Source organism: Balaenoptera borealis, assembly GCF_965194805.1.
Source record: "Balaenoptera borealis genome assembly, chromosome: 2".
Taxonomy (NCBI): domain Eukaryota; kingdom Metazoa; phylum Chordata; class Mammalia; order Artiodactyla; family Balaenopteridae; genus Balaenoptera; species Balaenoptera borealis.
The window spans coordinates 68,529,100-68,547,323 of NC_138867.1; the positions used below are offsets into that span (position 1 = coordinate 68,529,100).

Genomic DNA, 18,224 nt, shown 5'->3' on the forward strand with positions numbered 1-18,224 from the left:
CTCTCTCTGCCCTGTTTTCAAATAGGACAGAATGACAGAAGCAAATTACAAATTAAAGAGCTTTGTTTTCTCTAAGTCATATCTCAAGACTGGAAAAAGCTGGGGGACTATCTCTTCCTTGAGGTTCTTAATTTAAAATCAACTGAAATAAAAGCCCTTTTGGTTGTCTTGAGCAAATGAAATGTCTCCACGGGCCTGCAGAGAATGAATCAAATGACAATTTTGGATCAAAAAAGTAAAATCAAGCGGTGGATTGTGGTGAATGAGTGGGCATATGCTCCATTTAGGCCATTCAAATTAGAGATTAAAAAGGACCCAGTGCCATCTGAAAAAAATTAGGCTGAATTTGAATCCAGCCCACTGCTACTGGTCTGCAATCTGTGTCTAAACATTCTTTGCAAAGCTAGCTAATTTTGTGCAATTATTATCATTACTACTATAAAATGTTTGCTTTCTCACCTGGTTCTTATCAATTCTACTTCATTGACAAATATCTCCATCTGGGTGAGGTCCAGAGTAGCACTGCTGTGATGATCACTATCTGCATTCTCCTTATCATAAACTATTTAATGAGGGTTTACTAGGAACAAGCCATTTTGCTGAGTATTATACCTGAATTATATATTTTAATGCTTAGAACAGCCCTATAAATTAGTAAATACTATTACTCTTATTTTGTACATTCTCTCCCCTCTGGCTTCCAGATGTTTAAAGAATTTTATGGTTGACTTCGTTTTGGCTTCATGAGAAGCTGTAGCTGTCAGATGAATCTATGTGACAGTGATATCATGCTCCTGTGCCTAGTTTGATAATGTAAATCAGGACCCACTTTTTTTTTTCTTTTCACTTCCAAAATTTTCCACTCAGAAAAAAAGAAGCATTACTTTGCTACCATTCGTTGGCTAAGATTAAGTCACATGACAAAGCATGAAGTTAGCGGTTGAAAAGTTTTATACTTTTTCAGAAAGGAGAATTGCAGGGAAGAGCAGCAGCAAATCTTTTGAACAACAATATAATCTTTCATGCTTTATCTCTTCAATACGTATCATGTGTCTAGATAATCATGGGCTAGATTCAGTACTTGGCCTCAGTAGTTTTGGTGCACGGGCTTAGTTGCTCCACGGCACGTGGGATCTTCCAGGACCAGGGCTCAAACCCATGTCCCCTGCATTGGCAGGCGGTTTCTTAACCACTGTACCACCAGGGAAGTCCCCTAATTAGCATTTTAATTCATGATATTATTTACAGATAAAATTTTTCAAGTGCTGTATTTTTCAGTTGCATTTTTTCTCAAGACCTAATAGATAGAATAATGTCTTCTACTACTATGTTCCCATAGAACTTCAAAGCCAAAAAACAAACAAAAACAACACCAAAACAATCTAGTGGATAGACTTTTCTACTTAAGGTCTTTCACCACAAATTTTTCTTAAATACTGGCCATATTCTTGTTGGTTACTATGGCCTGGCGGATAGAAGAAAAAAAAAAAGGTGTCAATTGATATGAACAGTGAGCTCAAGAAAGAGCAAAACATGTTGGGATTCTCTTCTCCACTAAACACTACTGGAGTGGCTCTCTGCATGTGGTAGGTTGGGAACAGTCAGTACCTATCCTGTCTCTCAATTTCACACTTGAGGGTGGAGTGGGCGCTCCAAGGAGTTGGTGGCCCCAAGGTGTCTGGGAGTTTTTAGTTTCTCCTTCAGCTCTCCATAAAGCCTCTCTAATAATCATTTTGTCATAAATTATGGTGTGCTTGCTCTACAAGGGCAGCTTGAAGAAATGTCTCCTACTTCTGTTTTTACCTTCTCTGTGACAGCTCCAACAAGATGCTTCCCTTTTACCAGGAAGTTCTGGGCTCTCCTCTGAAGAAAGCTGTGGTGAGTGAATACATGACTCTGTTGGCAGATCCTATTACAAATACCAGGTTAGACTGGATTGCTCCCCAAAGGGAGTAACTTTCCAGAAGGAAAGATGGGCTGATAAAACAATGGATAATCTCACAAAGGGGGTGAGGGAGAGGAGTTTCATAGCATTTTCCAGATAGTTAAGTAGAACTATTGTGGAAAAATTCAGGAGTCTAGGCAACTTTTGAAATATATGAAATAATCCGATTGAAAGCTAGAGACACAAAGTAGCCTATGTTTCCTCCTTACTTTGTCTTGTGATTAAATATAATATAGCCACAGGATTTGGGGTCAAAATTGGTTCCACTACTGTTAATCTCTAAATGTTCTGCCTTAATGCTAAAGAAGAGGCAGGGAAGAGAACTCATACAGGGCACTTAGCCTGTTCCAAGAACCCTGAATTCTGTTTTTTTTGGTTTTTTTTTTTAAACATCTTTATTGAGGTATAATTGCTTTACATTGTTGTGTTAGTTGCTGCTGTATAACAAAGTGAATCAGCTATACATATACATATATCCTCATATCTCCTCCCTCTTGCATCTCCCTCCCACCCTCCCTATCCCACCCCTCTAGGTGGTCACAAAGCACCGAGCTGATCTCCCTGTGCTATGCGGCTGCTTCCCACTAGCTATCTATTTTACATTTGGTAGTATATATGTGTCCATGCCACTCTCTCACTTCGTCCCAGCTTACCCTTCCCCCTCCCCGTGTCCTCAAGTCCGTTCTCTATGTCTGCGTCTAGTATCTCATGGTCATTGTTAGCAATATCTATTATTGTGCTATACAAATCAAAGGACTAATTAACAAAAATCCATGATAATTTAAATTCCGTAATTCCACTAGAGCTATATATATTTCATACCAAGAGAATTCAGTCTTCCAACAGCCCTGTGGAATGGGCATTTACTAAATTTCTCAGATGAACAAACTGATGATGGAGGTTGGGAGGGATACCATCTCCAGTGTCATTCAGGAGATCAAGGGTCAGGTCCTAAGGACTGTGTGTGTCTTTTTATAACATGAACTCAACTGAGCCAAGAATCTTTGAGGATCCTAAACGCCACCTAGTGGTAATTTCTACAAACTGTAGACACAATATCCCAAATGTCATTGAGAGTCACTTAGGGGCATTCCTGGCAACTTCAACACATTCACATGATGGAAAATATTATACTGAGTCCCTTTATATTGAAAGAGACTGACTTCCAGCATAGATTTCCTTGCTCTATGTGTGGATCTCAAAGGGTTCATCTTACCCCCATAAATCCACTAGACACAGAAGAGTCAGAATAAAGACTAGCTTCTTTTTTTTCCAGAACAAAATAGGGATTAATAATTTTGAAGTGGAGGACAATTTAAGCATATTTGTCCGGGAGTTAACAAACTATTAGATTTCTAATATCTATTCATCTGGAATATAGGCACAGTATAAAATAATTATAGGTGAGCAATTTATTAAAACCATTATCTATTGACTAAATCATCACTATGTCACCATGATAGCTTAGTTCAGTTGGAGATTCCAGGGGAAAGAAAGCAAACTAGACAGTGTGAAAATAGGGTTGCTGGATTTAGCAAAATAAAATATAGGATGCCCAGTTAAATTTGAATTTCAGATTAACAACATTTGTGTGTGTGTGTGTGTAAGTATGTCCCTTGCAATATTTGGGACACCCTTATATTAAACAGTAATTCATTATTTATTCTTAACTAAAAATTCTAGATTTTTTATTTGGCAACCTTAAATTAAAGAAAGTGCTATATATAGTTTCACTGGTAACTGATTCATTCTGATTAATAAAGTAATAGTAACACATTTTTATAGTAATTTTTTAAAGCACTTTACTATGTTAATTCATTTTGTCCTTAACACAACTCTATAAGATACTACTGTTACCATTTAGAAAATGAGACTATTGAGACACTAATGTGTAGAATCGCTCTTCCATAGTCCCACAACTGGTTAGTGGCAGAGAAAGGGTCTGAACCCAGACAGTTCTGCTATAGAGTTTACCATCCTAACATTACAAAATACCTTTTCTTATCAAATATACCAATTAATTTAAAATTAACTCTATAAACTGCACATATATCAACACGTTTTGAAAACATTATTCAACAGACTTTCAATAAGCACCTACTTTAAACAAAGCCTCTTTATGAGACAAAAACAGTAAACTTAATAATCTATCTTCACTGAACATATTTTACTCTCTTCAAATGTTACTTCAGAAATTGGTAGTATCTCACGGTAATTGTTAGGAATATCTGTTATTGCACTACACATATCAAAGGACCAATTAACAAAAATCTGTGATAATTCCATAATAACTCCATAATTCCATACACTAGACCTTAATTCTATCTATCTATCTATCTACCTATCTACCCACCCACCCACCCAGCTACTTTTCATAGCCAGAGGATACTAGAGATACAGAAACCAACACATATCCTCTTTCTCGGATTTCAGATCTGGTTCTATGTGAGTATGCTCAATACAACTTATTTCCTATACAATTAGGAGAAACTAAAGATTTGTTGTTGGATTCATTCATTTAATAAAAGTCAGATCAATATAAGGCTGAAAATTTTGAATTCTGCCTACTGGTATAATGACATTTCCTTAATTTGAAGTACCTGATATTCTACTCCTAAGGTGCAGTTAGATACACACTCAAATAATTTTCAATTCAACATATCTAAGCAAGTCCCATTAAAATGGTAGCCTCTAAATGAATATGTTTATCAGTCAAGCCATAAATTACCAATTCCTTTCTCTCCAATTTCACACAGTGCAAGAATCCCTCAATATATATATCCAGAAATGTGCATTCCTATGCCCATTCTAGACCTAAAAACATCAGAGTCTTTGGGAATGGCATTTGGGGATCCACATTTTCAGCCAGCTCATGCCAGCTGATTCTGAAGCAGGAGGTCTCTAAACCACACTTTGAGAAAGTGACTTTGACACCAACATGCAAAAAGATACAAGCAGCTGGTGGTGTGCTTTTTCCCAGTGAGGGCGTTAAAGCTGCTTTATTTTTAGAATTTCCCCTATTTCCCATTATGGAGCTTTGAGGCGGTTGTAGAGACATATATATATATATATATACTTAGTGTTACATTCTAAGTACTCTTAGATCCATTACCTTGTATATACAACTCCTTCCACATCACCAGGCATATATCTAACAGAACAGATGGGTCCTGTGGTACTCAATGAAGGGCCATCAAACCCTACAGCTCTGGGATTAAAATCCATAGTGCTTCTCATGAAAGAAACAAAAGCTGAGCCTCAAATAGTTGGTAGCATGTTGGGAGAAGGGAAAAAAGTGACTCAGAGTTTAACTGGAATGACAGTTATTCAATTACCCTTGCTTTTATTTTATTCATTTACTTTCAGCCCTCTTAACCATATTTGGTTTTGTCAGCTATGTTGCCTATAAAATGGTAATAATAATCGTTATACAATGACACAATGATAATTAATACAATTTTGAATACAATCTACAAAATTTTATTTTAATTTTAAAACTATAGATATCATATAAATAGGTACTAATTAATAATTATTATAGGTAAATATCTCGATTTCTCTCTTACATTGAATAACCTTGGATAAAATGCTTTTTATCTGCTTTTAGCTTTCTCTATCGAAAGCCACTGAGCATGTAGAAGAGAAAATGTATGGGGCAACAGAAATCATATTCAAAGAGACTGCAGTCTGACTTCTTAAGTGAGGAAAACCTGCAAGGAACGTATCTGTAAAATAATGATGCGTTCACAGTTCTGAGCTTGCTTTGCTCAACAGACGGATGCTACAAAACGTCCGTTGCATGTGTTTAGTGTCCTACTTTACTGTAAAACAGTAACTATCCTAATATGAATTCTATGTTAAAGTTTAATGCATGTCAGTTACAAAAGCTTCCATCATTGGAATGAAGAGAGAGACCTTTACACCGTGAATACAGAGAAGGCAAAGCCAAAGGGTATGAACATGTGCAGGAGGGCCAACTTTACAGTTTATTTAAAGATAAGTTCCAATGAAAATCTGTCATTTTTAAATGAGAGGGAAACAGATTTAAAGAAAATTATCAGATGCACTTTACAACAAATGGGAGAGAATTTTTTTTACCACTTGAGTTGACAAACATTTGCGTGCTGTTGTGAACTTCTCTAGCTAATAAGCTCATTAGCTTATAGGAACTGTTTCTTAAGAGGCAAAACTGTTCACATGTTACTTTCTGTGCTTAGAGTGGTCAAGGTACAGAGCCCATTTTATTCATGACATGGGTTGACTATGCTTCAGGCACACCTGGGCTAACTTTAGCTTATGTGCAACGTTCTTTCTGAAGAGGAAATGAAAATAATGCTTTGAATGCACTTAGGCAATTTTAAATGCTTGGTTTGTACATATATGGACATAGAATTGATGAAATTGTTTGTGATATTGAGTAGGTCTATCATAAAAATAGAAGAATGAAGTGAATTGGAAAACCATATTTCCAAATACACGTATTTTGCATATATTTTGCTGTACTGGAAAAAAAAAACATGAAAATCACGAACAAAATTCACGAAAAAAAAAAGGCTACTAAGGTTAGACTTCTTCCTACATGATGTCAGATGCAAACAGCCATGAAAAACGGCACTCAATGGAAAAGAGAGAAACCGGAATTTTGAGTCAAGTTCTGATACTTACAGGATTAAGTCCTATAACCTCTATAAATTGTTTTTTCCTATTTTGGGACAGAACACTTTACATAAATAATTACATGTCTCCAGATTATTATAAAGATACAGATTATTAGAAAAGCCTTTTGAAAACAACGAAGTGCTACAGAAATGCAAATTAATTAATACAGAATATTCTAAAGTGGTTTCTGGAGATGTTAAGGTAGTTATTTTTATTGTTATTTAATTGATTAATTTATTTAAATATATAGTTTGGTTTTTTTTAAGATTTTTTGATGTGGACCATTTTTAAAGTCTTTATTGAATTTGTTACAATATTGCTTCTGTTTTATGTTTTGGTTTTTTGGCTGTGAGGCATGTGGGATCTTAGCTCCCCGACCAGGGATCTAAGCTGCACCCCCAGCACTGGAAAGCAAAGTCTTAACCACTGGACCGCCAGGCAAGTCCCTTGGTAGTTATTTTTAAAAAGCACTCTGTGACCAAATAAGTTTGAAAATCATCAAATAAAACAAATCTCTTTCCTATATGATTCTTAAGCATCCTATGTTAATATTCATCTGAATCAGTAAGAACAGAGAAGAGGATATAGACTTTACTAAATATATTTCAGCATAGACTCTTTTTTTTTTTTTTTGTGGAGAACCTTATAAGAAACAGTGTTTTTCAGGGTACATTTTGAAAAATGCTGATAAAAATGACCATTGGGGGAGAAAGGGAATCTAATTTGTTTTAAAGAACACACACCTTCAGGATGAAAGAGTGATATACGTTATCCTAATTTCATCAGTTCATAATCAGACTGAGAAAGAGAGGACCTTTTAGAAACTCTGGGTCTGCAGTCAGGGGGACTGGATTCCGCTGGTAGAACTATGTGAAGAAAAGATGCATCTGGAAAAATAGAAATTTTGAGTGCCAGGACCAGGAGCTAAGAGAGCTAAGACTGAGGTCAGCTATGGCCCTGTGAGAGCCAGGGCAGGGCTGATACTCCACAAAGATGAAAATGAGCTGATGATAAATAGGCAGTGAGCCTTCAGAGGGCAGGCTGGAGCCCTAATGCAAGACCAAAGAGGAGATAAACCAAAGAACAAGGACCCAGGAAAGCTCAGATGAGAAGAGGGCACAAGGGGAGGGCAGTCAGATGTGCACCAGGTTTTGCAGGGAGTAGCGGGCAGGCCAAATGGAGCGAGCAGCATTGGATGTCTAGACAGACCTAGGCAAGGAGCTTAAGTCATGAGTTAAGAAGTCAAAACTCTGGTTGGCCTTGATATTGAACCCACAATCTGTCCTGGCCAAGGAAATTGATATCTATTTTCCTCTGAAATATATACTAATTCCAGAAAGTGATTAAAATATATACAAATTCCAGAAAGTGATTAATTGGTAGGCAGCTATGTCCTTAGGCACATCATAAAGGATATGAGAGAATATTCTAACCAAGGGCTAAATACGGAAATGGGCAAGGGTAGATGGACCTACACTTTCCAGTAGACATACTGTGCGAAAGAAATACAATAGCAGCATAAAACGGAGACACAAGAAACTTAAAAGTCATTTCACTGAGGCATGTTTTCCTCACAGAAATGTTAATTTAATAGTGAAAGAGAAAATGAATGCAATATTGCTATAAATAAATTTATTTTATGTCGACATTAGCTGGCAAATAAATACTTCACAAATGAAAGACACCTTACTCATAAATGTAAATGAAAACTGAATAACCTATTCATCATAGCACCACTGGCTTTGAAGAAAAATTACAAAGACCTCTAGTATAAACCAAAGTAACCAGGCCAGGTGAGCTTAACTACAACCAAGAGTGTTGGGCAAAGAAGCGCTGTCTAAAATGTGGTGTGTGCACAAAGGACACACCATCGAGTTGTAGGAAGAAAGCTAGAATTTTCATCATATTTCCTATTTGTTTTATCTTAAACCAAAAAAATAGATATTATATTTTCTAAATATTTAACTTGTGTGGGTTCAATGTTTAACACCGTAAGGGGTATACAATTTTTACAGTGTAGAAGCACAGATTTAGAGGGCAAGCTGGATCCAAAGAGGTACCAGAAGCTCTCCTTCAAGAAAGGTATGGCCAGAGTTATGCTATGCACTGGACCCTGGAAGAGCTTCCTAATCCAACAAACATTCCCTGAAAAAAGGAATCCCCTCTCACTAAATGGTTTACAAAATACTGTGGTAAAAATCATTGCGTGATGTGCTTTGTGACCACCTAGAGGGGTGGGATAGGGAGGGTGGGAGGGAGAGATATGCAAGAGGGAAGAGATATGGGAACATACGTATATGTATAACTGATTCACTTTGTTATAAAGCAGAAACTAACACACCATTGTAAAGCAATTATACTCCAATAAAGATGTTAAAAAAAATAAAAAAATAAAAAAATAAAAATCATTGCGTGAGTTTCCTGGTGTATTGACTTCCCCTTGTACTGCTGATTGGCTGTGCAATCTTTAGCAAATCTCTCAGACTCTCTGTAGCCTCCTAAAACAGAAATAACTTAGTCACTGAGAGGGCCGCTTTCAAGACAAAATGAGATCACTGATTAGAGTTGATTCCCATTTTATTTGAAAGCCTTCACAAATGCTCATCTTACTTGAAACAGTATTCCCAAGTTCTAAATTTTACTCATTGGCATATTTTCAGTTCATATTTTTAGAGGGAAATGATTACTATTCTTGTAACTATATTTTGTTACTATAAAGATAGCTAATATGCCACAAATTAAAATTTATTTGCATACAAAGGAATCAGAAGTCATTCAGTTTTCATTATCATAAAAACACGAACGGGCCTGCTGTGCACATACAATTCTTTTAAATCCTGCTGTTCAGTTTTTAAGTGGTTTCAAATATGGCTTCTAAGTAGAAGCATCCAGCTTCCCACATTCCTGTTTATTGCTTTTGGAATGCTGAATCCGTAACAATTAGGGCATCAGTAATCACACCTGCAGGTGGACACAATGCCGAATGTATCTTTCAATTCCTTGCACCTGGTATTGTATTTTGTTATAATAGGGGTTGCAAAAATATTTATTTGAATTAAAAAATTATGAAGCCATTTAAAATAACCTCCAAACCACAAAGCTTCCATCCAATTTTCATGTACCATCGGGGCTTGCCTTCCAAAGCTGCACCCTGCACTCAATCTGATCTACTCCTTCCTCTGCCACCAGAACTATTGCTTTGTGTATTCTTCACGATGTGCTATATGTAAATGCTAATGTATTAGTACTTCATAATGGCTTGGTAGGTCTCATTGCCTTGTCTTAGGGAATTCTTTTCTTTCAAGCTGTTTAAAGAGGGATATAAAACAAAGAAATGACTCAAAATGAGAATGGGTGGAAAGTTAGGGGAAAAATTTTGGGTATTAAGTAGATATAATATGCAGAATATGAAAGTTAACTTTTTTAAAGGTTAATTTTAAGATTATATGGCTATACCATAACACTAATTAAATCATACGATGTTGTTAACTTCACCAGAAATTATCTGGTAGGCTTGGTAATTTTCTGACTACTTTGGATTTGGCCAATCATCATTTAGATACTAGAATCTTAGTGGTGTGAGAGTTCTTTAAAAGGGAAGGTTGCCTGAGAGGTTATCTTTTTTTGTAATAGCTACATTTTAGAAAAAGAGCAAAAACTGATCCCAGAGTATTGCTGTGACTTGTCAGCCTTCAAAACCAGATGTTTGGAGTTCGAATTATGCCCTCAGTACAGCTACACTGATGTTTATGGCACTTTTCTTTGCCTTCTAAGTATTTTCTGTATAAATATCCTACTCAATTGTGTTTTGCTCATTAAAAGTTTTTTTCCTAATGGATCATGGAGATTTCCTTTGATATTATAAAATTATTAAAAAATTTAAAGATGAATTCATAATCCAAGCAAAGTATAGACCTCCTTTGATTCATTTCATACACTCCAAAATATATTACTACTTATGAAAGATGGAAGATGTTTTACAATCCTGTATAAATTATTTCATTATTTGATCTCTTGTAGATCTGCTTTATAACTGAAACCTTCGCGCAGGCTTATGTTTACTAGATAAGAAAGACTGAAATAGTGAATTGGAAATCAGATTATTCCTTCATATTGCCAAATGTTTCCCAGTGGCTTAGAGGTCCCTTGATCCTCAAAAACCTTTCCTTTAGCTCTTCTGTAAATAAATTGTTCAGAGAGCAAGGGAAGTTAATGGCTTTAAAGAAGTTATAAAATTTATGGCTAGAATACTCCCTTTTAAAAATCTGAAATGGACTAAATTAAACAAGGTTTATTTAATTTGAAAACCTAAATTCAATTGCCTTCTTACACATTTCCACAAAATTAGTACTGAAATGAAGCTGTGTAGGGTTAGCTGCAATTTTGACAAAGGTCAGCATTAAAATGGGCAGTCTAACAACTCTATTAATTCTACTAATTTGGTTGAAATACTATGCAGACTATCTTAAATTAGCAAATGTCCCATGAAATAGACCAAAAGGTCATTTCCTAAGTGACACTCTGACATTTTTCTTCCTATTAGTCATTTATATTATGCTACCCTTTATGAAATCTGAAAAAACTTTTCATGGTTTCAATTATGGATGATGAATTATCCATATTCTATAGTCACCACCAATAAATAGGGCAATGAGTATATACACAGTGTATTCACTATAAGAGAATTTATGTCTTATTTAAAACAAGTTTTTAATCAATCCAAGTTAATTCGTAGAGTGTTCTTTGTTTAGATGCATCTACTGTAGCAAAATATTTCTTCACAATTTATAAGATTATCATCAGTAATGTTCCTACTCCTGATAGAATGTCACTAAACATCTCAATCTCATGCTGAATTTTAATCAGTTTGTATAATCTGAGCATAAATAAAAAGGAATTTACTCAATCTGTTGAAAAGGCCCTGAAAATGAACATTAAAAGCACATAGACATTCTAAGAAGAACACGATTTCAGTAGAGAACATTGCCAAATGATATAATGTTCATTTTAAATTATTAATAAAATTATTATTACTCTCAGGTAAAGAATCTGAAAAACAACTGATGCTGCCTAGGTAAAAATATTTAAAATTTTTGTTTGCCAATGCAAATTTATGTAATCTATCAACATTGCTCACAGTATGCAACTGATCTAATGGTATATTACTTTATATTTCATAGTTTTATTGGAAATTTCCTTTTGGAAGAAGCAAAAATATGTATGCATATCTTCATTCCTGGTCATAATTGGTGGTGTCAGATGATGCTCTCCTGAGTTTTCAGAAGCCACCAGAAAGAGAAAGAAGGGAACTACTTGTTGCTGGGTACCCACTATGTGCTTCCTCGGTTCTGTCATTTGTTTTATTTAATCCACCTTAAAACCCAACAAAATTTCTGGGTTTTGTTTAGAAACTAACCACAGGAGATAATAATAGTTTGCTTCTAAAAGATCTCTGTAAATTAAATGTCACTAATTTTATGACAGGGTTTAAAATCTAGTCCAACCATGTGTTAGGAATGTCCAACTCTGAGTTAGGAATGACTGCCTTATTACGTTTCAGCTTAGGTGTAGGTAAGACTTTTTGAAAGGCAAGAACTACAATTTAACCTTTGTAGGCTTTTGGAAAACACATTGATAGAACTTCTTGCTCAAAGTTTAAGAGACCATCAAACATATCAAGTGATGCAACAACAGTTTTTCAGAGGTCTGAGAAATGCCTCTCGCTTAGGAACGCCTGTGGACTTAACACATTTCTGCCATGTTCATATAGGAATAGCATAATGATTTCATGATTAACAGTAGCTCAAGGAAAAGAATCAGTTAGGTAAGATCACTCCTAAAAAAACCCACGAGAACATTTGCTTGAGAAACTTCTGAGATTTTGACCCTAGAGAAGAGACTGGAAGAAACATTAGAGGAATAATAAGAATAAAATGTTTAAGTGATATTTGAATACATAAGAATTCCTTAAAAGAATGCATAAAGATTCCTTAAAATATATCACAGTTGGGTAAAGGATTTTTTTTTTTTTTGGTTTCATTTTCAACAATTGTATTTCCAGATACTATATGATCAGGTTTTGGAAAAAAACTATCAAACTGAAATAAAATTCTCATTATTAAAGAGTTACGTGTATAGTTGGCATATAAAAGAAATTTCTTAAAAAACAATTAGTAGGAGATCGATAATGGAGAAAGAGGATTTAAATGGCAGCCATGCTATTTCTCACAATTGATGCATTTTAGTTAAGATCACAGCCAAAATTTATAAGTTCAGAAGCATTAAATAAGGATAAAAATTGATTCTACTGCAAAAATTTTAAATCACCCTATACATTATCTATAAAAGTATTAATCTTATTTTCAACAAAGATACTAACAAGTATAACAATGTACAGTTGAACAGATTCTACTCTCTTGAGGAGAAAACACTAAAAATTGTCAATTCTGGAGCATTTTCTTGCATGATGTCAAAAAAGAAAAAATAAAAATAAATAAAGATGTCAAATGACCTTGCCTTGGAGATTCTGAATATGTTTTGACACAACAAAAAATAGACATGTACTATGAACAACTGGTCCATGAATTGATAGAAAATCTGTCACCAACAGAATGAATCAATTTCAGCATGCAAGTGACTTTAAGAAGACAGATGAAAAGTCATCTTAAAAAAAGTGATGGATGAAGGTTTGCATTGAACATTACACCCTGATTCATGTAAAAATACTTGTTTTATTTTGATCTTTCTAAAGAAATTTGGCATTGGCAATACCGTTATGTGGGTATTTCTAGAGTCTACCAGCCTGTCTGAGTTACTTATGGGGTGTAAAATATTTTGTCTTATTCCACATGGCATTATGATTCACAAATAATGTTAGCCACACCCAGTTAATTGAGATATGACTGAAATGTTTTCAATTTTAAAAATATTATACAGCAACAAAGAACAAGTTTAACTTCACCATTCAAGTCTAACAAACGGAAAGGATATTTTCCATGGTTTCTTCTAATTAAGAACTTGAAAAGTTCATAAAGGCTATCGATTATGAAAATTTAGTTCCTTTATTAAAAAGGCCAGACCTTTAATATGAAATTTTAGATTTCTTTTTCAAATATTACTTAAAATTTTGAGGATATTAGCAGTTGGTCTCTTAAACTGGGGAGCAAATTATATGCATTTTAGGCCCAAATCACTAAATTGAATAGTACTTTGATCGATTCACTCATTCTTTCATTCAACAGTACTTATTGTGGGAATGTAAATTGGTACAGCCACTATGGAAAACAGTATGGAGGTACCCTAAAAAACTAAACTTACAGATACCATATGATCCTGCAATCCTACTCCTGGGCATATATCTGGAGAAAACCATAATTTGAAAAGATACATGCACCACAATGTTTACTGCAGCACTATTTAGAATAGCCAAGATATGGAAACAACCTAAACGTCCATCGTCAGATGAATGGATAAAGAAGATGTGGTACATACATACAATGGAAAATAGCCATAAAGAATGAAGTAATGCTATTTGCAGCAACATGTATGGACATAGAGGTTATCATACTAAGTGAAGTAAGCCAGACACAGAAAGACAAATATCACATGATGTCGCTTATATATGGAATCTAGAACAAAGAAAAAGATACAAATGAACTTATTTACAAAACAGAAATAGACCCACAGACATAGAAAACAAACTTGTGGTTACCAAAGAGGAAAGGGATGGGGGAGGGATAAATTAGGAGGTTGGAATTAATATATACACGCTACTATACATAAAATAGATAACCAACAAGGACCTACTATATAGCACAGGGAACTATACTCATTATTTTATAATAACCTATAAGGGAAAAGAATCTGAAAAAGAATAGATATATGTTCACTGTGCTGTACACATGAACCTAGCACAGTATTGTAAATAAACTATACTTCAGTAAAACAAAAACAGTACTTACTGAATGCCTACCACATGTCAGGTGTTGTGACAGGTATTTAGTTAGGTACTGGACAACAGACTGAGAAAGTAGAAAAAGGCAAATGTGGTTCCATCCCTCCTGGAGCAAATAATGTAGCATGAAGACACAACATCCAATAGAGCATGATAATGTGACAGTGAGAGAATTACAGGGGACACAGTAGTATCCAGAAGAGAACTTAAGCCAGATTTGGTGTGGGATGGAGCTGGCAGTAAAGCCTTCCCAGAGGAAAGTGCATCCAAACTATAGTTGAAGGATTTAACCAACAGAAGGTTGGGGATGCTCTGGGCAGAGGTGTTCTCTCCATTCTTTTCCTCTAGGAAGAGCACATGTATAATGGAAGGGGAAGAGGGAGGTAGTGTTTGGTTTGAGAAACTGAAACAAATTCAGAAGTGTGGTAAGAGGTGAATTGAAGCCAAATCACGCCAAGATTTTTAGGCTATCTTAAGGAAGCTGCACTTGATTCTGAGGCTGATGGGGAACAATTGAAGGGTTTAAATAAAGGAGTAAAAGAATCACATCTATATTTTAGGGGAAAAAAAAAATCACACAGGTTACAATTTGGGAAACAGGTTTTCAGAGAGTCAGACATTTAGTTCCAGAAAGCTGGTTAGGAGGCTTCTGCAAAAACCAAGGTGAAAGAGGGTGGCAGACTAGATCCTGGAAGTGGCAGTGGGGATGGTGAGAAGAGAAAGAATTTTGGAGAAGCTGAATCCTTTTTTCAGTAGTTGAAATAATCAGTACTCACTAAATTGGCTAATGTGAGTGTGTGGAGTTGGTGAAAATGAGGTTGTCAGGAAGATAACAGGCAGAGGAAGGGTGGCGTGGGGGACAGTGGGAAGCAGCGGCGAGAAGGATGAAGAAAAACAAAGTGTGGTGTTATGCAAAGCAAATAAAAGGAATGGTTTATGAAAGAGGTAATGTCTTCGGAGCAAGAAGAGTGTGTTGCTCGCTCATGTGCCATCGCTATTTATCATGGTATGTGACACTTCAGAGGTACATCACAAACATTTGTCAAACGAATGATTTAATTTAGTAGTACTGCTACATATAGGCAAGGACATGAGGCTGGGTTCTGGGATGATAAATATGTCCTGTATTACATATATATATATATATATGTATAAAGCCTACCTTCAAAAAGTTCACAGAATAGTAAAAGGAGAAAGACATACATAATTATATCCATTATGTATGGTAATGAAAGAACTAAATAAAGCTTCAGATCAATAAATATCCAGGTAGAATGTTAGGGGACAGTAAAGAAAAAAAGTGAATATTTCTGTAAGAATAGGGAAAAGTAGGGTCAAGAAAGAAGAGACTATTGGAAATTTCAGGTGACTTGGTAAGAAGAGTTTCACATGCGGCAAATCTGGTTTGATGAGGGGTGACATTTGCTATTGTAATTGTTTTCATGATTTCCAGAAATACAATGAATTACCACAGTTCTGAAATGCATACATGCAGCATAAAAATCAATAAGAGGAGAACGCGTATCTTTCAAATAAAATGACCTCATTATGGAATTAAGCTGTCTTACTTTTCTTTGCTACAGAAGACATTAACAAATTTGTGCATACTTAAAAGTACTCCATAAATAAGTGCGCTTCAAGAAGGTTGTTTTAAGAAGCACTGACTGTAATCTTACCTCATTTGCAAATGATAAACAGACTGCAATGTCTATGCTTTCCTTCTACAAGCAAGCTTTCTTATGAGAATGTAATCAAATTGCTCCATTGCTTAGCAACCACAGATAAAGAGCTAATAAGTCATGAGTCATGATTCTATGGGAACAATCTGCTGGTCAGTGGCATGATTTCAAGGCGGTTTGGATTCCTGCTGTGATGCTTTCAAACCAATATTGACACAAAGCATTAGAATAGATGAGAGTTAAAATGCAAATCCTCTCATAATCAATCAAATTGACCTACATGTAGTGTGATTTGGTCCACTCTGCTGCATCGGTCTGACAGTAGCATCTATAAATCAACATCAGAGTAAAAATAGCACACGAAAACGGATTCATAAGGAATTTTTGTTTTACCCATTTAGTTAAGCCACAGAGGAAGGCACATTTAAACTAGTATGAAGATAATGACTCCGATATTTATCTAACCAACAGGAAATCTTCTAAGGAAGAGGAAAAGTGGGTAGTGAGACATTTTTAGAAAATATTACCTGTAACCATTGTGACTGGTCATTGTGGCCGGAGGTCCAGGCATTCACTTTGCCCTGCTTGTCCAGCCGAGCTTTCCTTGGTTCCCAAGTGAACATGTCCATATTGAGAGTTCTGAAGATGCTGGAAGCAGTGATCTGATAGTCCTGTATGTGTCCTGATTTCATCCCCAGAGGCTCAGAACAGCCTGGAAGAAAATGAGAAGGGCTCTATGAGAAAAATAATTTATCATGCTGGGAAGTTTTCTGCATTCATTTTGGATAGGCAAGAGAGGATTAAGCATATGCTATTCATTCTCCCAAAGAGAGAGCATCTAAATTCAAAAAACGGCTATAATCAGAAATAAATCGGGAACAAAATCGAAAAACAAGATAACCAATTCAAGCTATTTTGTCTGAATATATTTTGGAAAAATTGAAAACAAGACAGACAATTCAAACTACTTTTCTGTGATAGATGATTTTGCAAAATGAAAGCAATGCTGAAATGCTCTCTCCTGTCTTATTACTGATAGCCTCATGACGGTTTCCCGGTTTTCAACAGTTTCATTTTGTCTTTAAAAATGGAACATTTTCTCAGAGAGGATATTTGGTTTTCTTTTATTTGTTTTCATAATACTGAAAATGAAAATTCCCTCAGTACAAAGTCATTTTCACAAACTGCTCCAATGGTATATTCTAAACTGGACAGCATTTGTTTTCCAAGAAACCTGTTAATCATTATCACTGATTCTTATAATACCAACATGGCTTCTTCTGGAATATAGGAAACTAATATTTATTCAGCGTATACCATATACCTGACATTGTGCTAGTGTAGAATTTAAACTAACAGATAACAGAAAAAAAATAAGCTAATTCTAGCAAAAACCATTACTGGACAAGACTTTTCATAAATTTTTATGTTTTAATCATACTCCATAATCTCTAGTATTGGATATTTTTTGAAGATTTTCAAATCTGCCACATATATTTTCAGGTTTGACATGGTACAAAATTTGGGTTTGTTTGTCCTTGAAAAATCTTGTATGTATGTATGTACATATACACAGGATTTCCCAATGTTGAATTGCAATTGTGACAAAATTCACTTTCACAAAGCTTGTAATGGAAAGCATGATTCTATTATCATATTAGCCAGCGGCTGAGTCTTCCATATGTAAAATTTTACCTTTTGGCCAAGGAACACACAGGTAAGTTTGATCATCAAGAAAGCCAAGATAAAATAGGAGACTTCTCTGATCAATGTCATCTCTTCATGCTCTGCTAATGCCCTACACACTAGCTGTGTGGCCTTGTACTCATTATTTAACCGCTTTGTCCTTCAGTCTTCTCATCTATAAAATGGTCATAATAATCAAAATTATCTTTAAAAAAGTCTTCTAAGAAATTAGTTGATAAAATATTTAGAAACAGTGCTGGCATATAGCTAGCATTCAGTAAACGTTAGCTATTTTTATTAT

The 18,224-nt window shown here is 35.2% G+C and overlaps 1 protein-coding gene across 2 annotated transcripts in view; it reads right to left on the reverse strand.

Moving 5' to 3' along the window:
* EDIL3 (EGF like repeats and discoidin domains 3) overlaps nucleotides 1–18,224 on the reverse strand; it is a 431,990-nt gene that overhangs the window by 98,064 nt on the left and 315,702 nt on the right. For both annotated transcript variants that reach the window (XM_082377943.1, XM_082377944.1), the window contains one exon: nucleotides 16,765–16,949. In XM_082377943.1, coding sequence (XP_082234069.1) covers nucleotides 16,765–16,949 — 185 coding nt within the window. The remainder of the gene's footprint in view (nucleotides 1–16,764; nucleotides 16,950–18,224) is intronic.